A 9,032-nucleotide genomic window follows, 5' to 3' on the forward strand; every position below is an offset into this window, starting at 1 on the left:
TTTAAAAACATCCCACTTTGCCAATGTTTCTTTCCCCTCTAATAACCTGCTCCAGTCAACTTGAGCGAGACCTTCTCTCATACCCTCAAAGTTGGCCTTACCCCAGTTGAGCATTTTAACACGTGGACCCTCTCCGTCCCGATCCATAACTATCTTAAACCTAATCGAACTGTGGTCACTTGTCCCAAAAGGCTCCACCACACACACTTCATTAACTTGTCCTTCCCAATTTCCCAACACTAGATCCAGCGTTGCCCTCTCACGTGTGGGGGCCTCTACATACTGTTTAAGAAAACTCTCCTGAGCACGTTTGAGGAATTGCACCCCATCTAAACCCTTCACGCTATGATTTTCCCAGTGTATATTGGGAAAGTTGAAATCCCCTACTACAACAACCTTATTTGACCTGCAGCTGTCTGCAATCTCCCGGCACATTTGTTCTTCTAATTCCCATTGACTATTCGGGGGTCTGTAGTACACCCCCAACAAGGTGATCATCCCTTTCTTGTTCCTCAGCTCCACCCATATAGCCTCATTAGACGAACTTCCATAATGTCACCTCTGAACACAGCCGTGACATCCTCCTTAACCAACAATACAACCCCCCTTCCTCTTTTTCCCTCACACCTGCGAGGCTCCAGTACCCTGGAACATTGATCTGCCAGTCCTGCCCCTCCCTTAACCAGGATTCAGTCATGACTGCAACGTCCCAGTCGCTCGTACCTAACCACGCTCTGAGCTCATCTGCCTTACCCGTCAAGCCCCTTGCATGAAAATGCGAGCAGTTTAAACCAATCCTCTTTCTTCTCTCTCTGCCTTTCACCTGCCTAGTCTGTCCGCTAACCTTTCCCACACCACCCCCCATATCAATATCTAGCCTCTCACATCCTACGCGAGATCCCATCCCCTAGCCAATCTAGTTAAAACCCTCCGATCCATGTTCTCCAGAGATCCTGCCTGACCTACCGAGTTACTCCAGCACTGTGTGTCTTTTCCTGTACTCAATACTCTTGGCAATGAAGGCAGCTTGCTGCGAACGCCGTCTTCACCCAACAGATTGTTCTGCAGCAACACAATTTCTGTTTTCATTTGTGTATTTGCCAAGTTTCTGGAGTAGAAATCTAAATTGTTTGTCTGCCCTACAGAAATATATTGTGTGGAAAACTCCAGTGTCAGGGTGGATCAGTTTCAAATCTGGGATTCAACACAAAAGTGGTAACCAACAGCCTTATGACTAAAGGTGGAACCATTGTCTGCCGCACAGCACATTCTTTCTTAAGTGATGCCAGTAATCCGAATTTAATACTAGAAGGCACCAAGTGTGCACCGAACAAGGTAACCAAAAATGGATATTGTTAAAGTTTTCTGTCCATAGTCTAATGGGTCTGTCCCACTTGGCGATATTTTTAGGCAACTGCCGGCAACTGCCATAGTCATAGCAGGTCGCCGAAAAACCGGCGACAACCTACGTCATCCTGGCGCCAACCTACGTCAGCACCCACGTCAGGAGAAGTCAAGCTATGCTCATTGGTGTCGAAAATGTTTCAACATGTTGAAATTTAGCAGCGACCAGAAAGACACTGCGACTTTTGCGCGACTGAGGAGACGACTCCCGGCGACCACCGGCAAACATGTGGCGACAAACTAGTCACCTGTTGTTGCCTAAATAATCGCCTAAGTGGGACAGGCCCATTAGACTGCATCCCATCCCCACTCCGCATATTCTTATTTATTGTCAGCATGGATGATTTGGGCTAATGGGTCAGAAATATATCCAGGGATATTTTTGTAAATCTCTGTGACATTGCTCCCAATTTACACTCCCAGTTTCCAAATGCTGGCGATATTCATCTAATCAAGCAACATCTGTGGAAAGAGACACAGAATTTCAGCTCACTGAGTTTTCTGTGGAAACATAGAAAATAGGTGCAGGAGGAGCCCATTCGGCCCTTCAAGCCAGCATTCATTGTGATCATGGCTGATCATCCCCAATCAATAACCCGTGCATGCCTTCTCCCCATATCCCTTGACTCCACTCGCCCCTAGAGCTCTATCTAACTCTCTCTTAAATCCATCCAGTGATTTGGCCTCCACTGCCATCTGTGGCAGGGAATTCCACAAATTCACAACTCTCTGGGTGAAAACGTTTTTTCTCACCTCAGTCTTAAATGACCTCCCCTTTATTCTAAGACTGTGACCCCTGGTTCTGGACTCGCCCAACATTGGGAACATTTTTCCTGCATCTAGCTTGCCCAGTCCTTTTATAATTTGTATGTTTCTATAAGAACCCCCTCATCCTTCTAAACTCCAGTGAATACAATCCTAATCTTTTCAATCTTTCCTCATATGACAGTCCCGCCATCCCAGGGATCAATCTCGTGTGGAAGTGGGAACTAACTGTTAGAAATAAAATCGTTCAATTACTGAGGGGAGTGGATGGTTAACAATGAGTGGAAGTTTACCTCAGGGAATACTGGGGAGAGAAAGTTACACTTAATGTGTAAGAAGGAACTGCAGATGCTGGTTTAAACCGAAGATGCACAAAATGCTGGGGTAACTCAGCGGGTCAGGCAGCATCTCTGGATAGAAGGAATGAGTGACATTTCGGGTTGAGACCCTTCTACAGTCTGATGAAGGGTCTCCATCCGAAACGTCACCCATTCCTCTATCCAGAAACGCTGCTAGTCCCGCTGAGTTACTCCAGCAACTTGGGAAACATAGAAAATAGGTGCAGGAGTGGGCCATTCAGCCCTTTGAGCCAGCACCACCATTCAATATGATCATGGCTGATCATCCAGAATCAGTACCTTGGCTAATAAAGTATGATTATGATTATGATAAAGACAGGGCAGGCCCACAAATTAAAATTCTAAATATGACAATAGACAATAGGTGCAGGAGTAGGCCATTCGGCCCTTCGTACCAGCACCGCCATCAAATGTGATAATGGCTGATCATCCCCAATCAGTACCCCGTACCTGCCTTCTCCCTGTATCCCCTGACTCTGTTATCCTTAAGAGCCCTATCTAGCTCTCTCTTTAAAGTATCCAGAGAATCGGCCTCCACCGCCCTCTGAGGTAGAGAATTCCACACACTCACAACTCTCTGTGTGAAAAAGTGTTTCCTCATCTCCATTCTAAATGGCTTACCCCTTATTCTTAAACTGTGGCCCCTGGTTCTGGACTACCCCAACATCGGGAACATGTTTCCTGCCTCTAGCGTGTCCAAACGCTTAATAATCTTATATGTTTCAATAAGAATGCCTCTCATCCTTCTAAACTCCAGAGTATACAAGCCCAGCCGCTCCATTCTCTCAGCATATGGCAGTCCTGCCATCCCGGGAATAAACCTTGTGTACCTGTTCAGACACCAATATGGGGCAGATGGGGGCAACTGGGATGAAGACAAAAGACGCAAAAAGTTGGACTAACTCAGTGGGTCAGAGAGCATCTCTGGAGAAATGGAATAGAAACATAGAAAATAGGTGCAGGAGGAGGTCATTCGGCACTTCAAGCCAGCACCGCCATTCATTGTGATCATGGCTGATCATCCCCAATCAATAACCCGTGCCTGCCTTCTCCCCATATCTCTTGACTCCACTAGCCCCTAGAGCTCTATCTAACTCTCTCTGAAATCCATCCAGTGATTTGGCCTCCACTGCCCTCTGTGGCAGGGAATTCCACAAATTCACAACTCTCTGGGTGAAAACGTTTTTTCTCACCTGTCTTAAATGACCTCCCCTTTATTCTAAGACTGTGGCCCCTGGTTCTGGACTCGCCCAACATTGGGAACATTTCTCCTGCATCTAGCTTGTCCAGTCCTTTTATAATTTAATATGTTTCTATAAGATACCTCCCTCATCCTTCTAAACTCCAGTGAATACAAGCCTAGTCTTTTCAATCTTTCCTCATATGACAGTCCCGCCATCCCAGGGATCAATCTTGTGAACCTACACTGCACTGCCCCAATCACAAGGATGTCCTTCCTCAAATTCAGGACGCTTCAGGTCGAGACCCTGAAGTAGGGTCTGAAACAGCATCTGCATTGTAAGAAAGAACTGCAGATACTGGTTTAAAGATCGACCTGGAATGCTGGAATAACTCAGCGGTACAGGCAGCATCTCTGGAGAGAAGGAATGGGCGACGTTTCGGGTCGAGACTATTCTTCAACTAGAAGGGACTTGCCCCGAAAAGTCACACATTCCTTCTCTCCTGAGATGCTGCCTGTCCTGCTAAGTTATTCCAGCATTTTGTGTCTATCCAGCATCTGCAGTTCCTTCCTACACATGGGATCAAGAGTATCCCTCGAGGAGTTTAGGGCACAGATTTAAGAAGGAAATCAGGAGGCCAAAAAGGGGGCAGGATATAACTCTGGCAGATAATATTAAGGAAAATCCAAAGAGGTTTATGTACATTAAGGAAATAGGATAACCAGAGAGAGACTATAGGGCCTGTTCCAAAACCAAAGTGGAAAGGTCTGTGTGGAGCCGCAGGAGATGAGCAAGGTCCTTCAACAAATATTTCTCCTCTAATTTTACCATGAAGGACCAAGAGACTGAGGACAGGTCAAGACAAAATGCTGGAGTAACTCAGCGGGTCAGGCAGCATCTCAAGAGAAAAGGAATGGGCGACTTTTCAGGTCAAGACCCTTCTTCAGACTGATGTCAAGGGAGGGGGCGAGACAAAGATAGAATGTAGGTAGAGGCATTAAGACTAGTGGGAGAACTGAGAAGGGGAAGGGGAGGGAGAGAGAAAGCAAGGGCTATCTGAAGTTAGAGAAGTCAATGTTCATACTGCTGGGGTGTAAACTACCCGAGCGAAATATGAGGTGCTGTTCCTCCAATTTGCGCTGGGCCTCACTTTGACAATGGAGGCCCAGGACAGAAAGATCAGATTGGGAACGTGAGGGGGAGTTGAAGTGCTGAGTCACCAGGAGATCAGGTAGGTTAAGAGACTGAGCAGAGGTGTTCAGTGAAACGATCGCCGAGCCTACGCTTGGTCTCGCCGATGTAGAGAAGTTGTGGAACAGCGGATACAGTTGATGAGGTAGGAGGTGATGCAAGTGAACCTCTGCCTCTCTGCCTACATTCTATCTCTGTCCCGCCTCCTCCCCTGACATCAGTCTGAAGAAGGGTCTCGACCCAAAACATCACCCATTCCTTCTCTCCTTAGATGCTGCCTCGCCTGCTGAATTACTCCAGCATTTTGTGTCGACCTTCGATTTAAACCAGCATCTGCAGTTCTCTCTTACACACATGTCTTGAGGAGGATCTGTATTATGGTTAAGAATGTGCTGGACATACCAATCTGTATGAAGGTAGATAAATCTCCCGGGCCTGATCAGATATATCCAAGGACATTGTGGAAGGCTAGAGAAAAGAAATTGCAGGGGCTTTGGCTGAGATATGAATCATTATTAGAAATGGTGAAGTACTGGAAAACTACGGGATGGCTAATGTTGTGCCTCTATTTAGGAAGGTCAGCAAGGAAAAGGCTGGGAACAACAGGCCAATGAGTCTAACATCTGTGCTAGGTGTCACAGCATGGAAACAGGCCCTTTGGTCAACTTGCCCATGTCAACTAAGATACCCTACTTCAGATATAATAGGAATCTAAGAGCAACCTTTGAGGCCTACATTATCACAACAATGGATGAGGAAAATCTTTTTCACACAGAGAGTTGTGAATCTGTGGAATTCTCTGCCTCAGAAGGCAGTGGAGGCCAATTCTCTCGAGGCTTTCAAGATAGAGTTAGATAGGGCTCTTAAAGATAGCGGAGTCAAGGGATATGGGGAGAAGGCAGGAAGAGGGTACTGATTGTGGATGATCAGCCAATAAACACAGTGAATGACGGTGCTGGCTCGAAGGGCCGAATAGCCACCACTGCACCTATTGTCTATAACATTTAAAAGACATTTGGATCGGTATATGGATAGGAAGGATTGAAAGTGGTATGAGCCAAATACAGGCAGGTGGGGCCAGTGCAGATGGGGCATCTTGGTCAGCATGGGCAAGTTGGGCTGAAGGCCATGTTTCCATTTCTAAATCTTTATCCTCTCATCTTAAACCTGTCGTCTGGTTCTTGATTCCACTACCCAAGGTAAAAGACTGTGCATCTAACCTTCTATTCACCTCATGACCATATTCACCTCTATAAGATCATCCCTCATCCTCCTACGCTCCAAGGAATAAAGTCCTAGCCTGCTCAATCTTTCCCTTTCGCTTTACAACATCTTTCCTGCAGCATGGTGAACAAAAATGAATGCAATACTTCAAATGTGGTCTCATCAACGTCTTGTAATACACAAGAGCCCTGCCATCATGGATTTAAATATATAAGTGTGAGCTGTTGCATTTTAGGAGGTCTAACCTAGGCAGGACCTACACATTGAACGGCAGGGCTATGGGGAGTGTTGTAGAACATAGGGATCTAGCGTGCAGGTACATAGTTCCCTGAAAGTGGCATCACAGGTAGATAGGGTGGTCAAGAAAGCTTTTGGCATATTGGGCGTCATCAGTCAGAGTAGAGTATAGATGTTGGGAGGTTGTGTTACAGTTGTACAGGCATTGGTGAGGCCACATTTGGAGTATTGTGTTCAGTTTTGGACACCATGTTACAGGAAAGATGTTGTCAAGCTGGAATGGGTGCAGAGAAGATTTACAAGGATGTTGTCAGTACTTGAGGGCCAGATATATAGGGAGAGGTTGAGCAGGCCTTGGACTGGTGCAGGTACTATAACAACATTTAAAATACTTTTCGACAGGCACACGAACAGGAGAGGTTTAGGAGGATATGGGCCAAATGTGGGCAGGTGAGTCTAGTGTAGACGGGGCATCTTGGTTGGCATTGGAAAGATGGGTCAAAGGGCTTGTTTCCTTGTTTTATGACACTATGAACTGTATTCTAGAGATCATTTTGAACAAGTATATACCCAGTCCCACTGTAGAGAGGAGCAATACCACACGTAATCTTTGGGAAAGCAGTTGAAGTGAGTGATTATGTTGATAGGAAGATTTAAGTTTATTATTATCACATGTACCAAGGATGGTGAAAGCTTGGTTTTGTATGCTATTCAATTAGATCATTAAATATTATAGATCAATACTATCAGGTCAAACTCATTGGTAGAACAAAGGGGGAGATACAGAGTGCAGAATATAGTTGTAGCGCATCAGTTCCACAGACAAAGTTCAATGTCCACAATGGGGTAGATGTGAATCTGACAGTACCCTAGCTCAGTAGTCTGAAGAAGAGTCTCAACCCGAATATAGTTAGTGTTCTTTAGTAACTTGTCAGTTTCTTTGTTGAACTAAATAAAGGCGCATGTTGCAAACAAAAGCGCTTGAACAATTGGTTAGTGTTAACAATTGGTTAGTGTAGATTAAGCTTCAGTGCCAAAAGGCCTGCTGCTGCTTGTGTCCTGATGAACAGTTGTAAAAGCTAATGACACTCCATTAACACTGCGCTAACTTTTCATTCTCTGTTTCACAGGCCTGTATGGAACGCAAGTGCCAGGATGAAGCGCAGTTCAATATCAAAAGCTGTCACGACACGTGCAACAACAAAGGGGTACGACACTGAACACAACACAGAGACTGAGACCCACACTGTTTGTACTGAACACAATGCCAAGAGCAACTCTTCTCTGCGCGCATATAATCCATATCCCGCTGTTCCATGCATATCCATGTGTCTGCCCAAATGCCTCTTAAGATCAGGGACATGGATAGGAAAGGGATATAGGCCAAACGCAGGCAGGTAGGACTGATGTAGATGGGGCATCTTGGACCGCATGGACATGCTTTCTGTGCTGTGTGATTCTGACTGTAAATGCCACTGACGTATCTCGCCGGTAGTGTGTTCCAGGCACTCGCCATCCTTTGGGGAATAAAGATTGCCCTGCACCTTTAAACATTGTCCCTCTCACTTGAAAGCTCTGCCCCTTAGTATTTACATTTTCCATCATGGGAAAATGTTCCGATTGCCTATCTATACCTCTCATGAATATATACTTCTATCAGCTCTCCCCTGAACCTACAGTGTTCGAGGCATCATTCTGTAAACCTCCTCTGCACCCTTCCTGTAATGGGGTGACCAGAAATGCACGCAATTCTCCAAGGCGTAGAAGGTTGCATCATGACTCTTATACTCAATGCCCTGACCAATGAAAGCAAGCATACCATCTGCCTTCTTTACCGCTCTATCTATGTGTTGCCACTTTCATGGTGTTATGGACTTGAGTTTCAGAGAGTTCTGGACGAACAGAGAACATTAAACAGAACAGCACAGGAACAATGTCTCTGCTGAACATTGTGCCAGGTTAAACTATTCGCAGATAGTATTGGTAGTACGATCCATATCCCTCCCATTCCCTGTATATCCATGTGCCTATCAAAGGCCTTTTTAAATGCTATCTGCCTCTACAACCACCCTTGGCAGTGACTTCCTGGCATCCACCACTGTCTGGATAAAAAAACTTGCTGTGACCGACCTCTGCAAATATCTCCCCTCTCACCTTAACACAGTTACACAACATTGCACGAGGATGTTGCCAGGACTCCAGGGACTGAGCTGTTGGGAGAGTTTGGACAGGCTAGGACTTTATTTCTTGGAGTGCATGGGGCTGAGGGTTAATTTTATAGAGGTGTATGAAGGGCATAGATCGGGTACACGCACAGAGTATTTTACCCAGTGTCTGTAAAGTGTGATATTAAATGAGTGAGCAAAACTAGAATATGACACAGTATGAGGCAGAACAGAAAAAATAATTTAAAAAATGTGAGATTAAATAATTTAAAAGATGTGAGATGAAATCTTGCATTAGAGTTACCATGCCATACAGCATGGAAACAGTCTCTTCTTTTGTTTCATAAGAACTCAAGGGCGTGAGAGGCAGGGAAAGTCTGGGCAAGTAGGACTTTATTCCTTGGAGTGCAGGAGGCTGAGTAGTGAACTTATGGAGATGTGACACCACTTTCAAGGGACTATGTCTCTGCGCTCCTAGATCCCACTGCTCTACAACACTCCCCAGA

General features: G+C 45.5%; 1 protein-coding gene across 1 annotated transcript in view; it reads left to right on the plus strand.

Moving 5' to 3' along the window:
• LOC116989093 (disintegrin and metalloproteinase domain-containing protein 12-like) overlaps positions 1-7,581 on the plus strand; it is a 66,801-nt gene extending 59,220 nt beyond the window's left edge. Inside the window, exons 11-12 of the mRNA XM_033046303.1 lie at positions 1,146-1,335; positions 7,492-7,581. Coding sequence (XP_032902194.1) covers positions 1,146-1,335; positions 7,492-7,581 — 280 coding nt within the window. The remainder of the gene's footprint in view (positions 1-1,145; positions 1,336-7,491) is intronic.
• The last annotated feature ends 1,451 nt before the right edge of the window (positions 7,582-9,032 follow it).

Source organism: Amblyraja radiata, chromosome 1 (genome assembly GCF_010909765.2).
Source record: "Amblyraja radiata isolate CabotCenter1 chromosome 1, sAmbRad1.1.pri, whole genome shotgun sequence".
NCBI lineage: Eukaryota > Metazoa > Chordata > Chondrichthyes > Rajiformes > Rajidae > Amblyraja > Amblyraja radiata.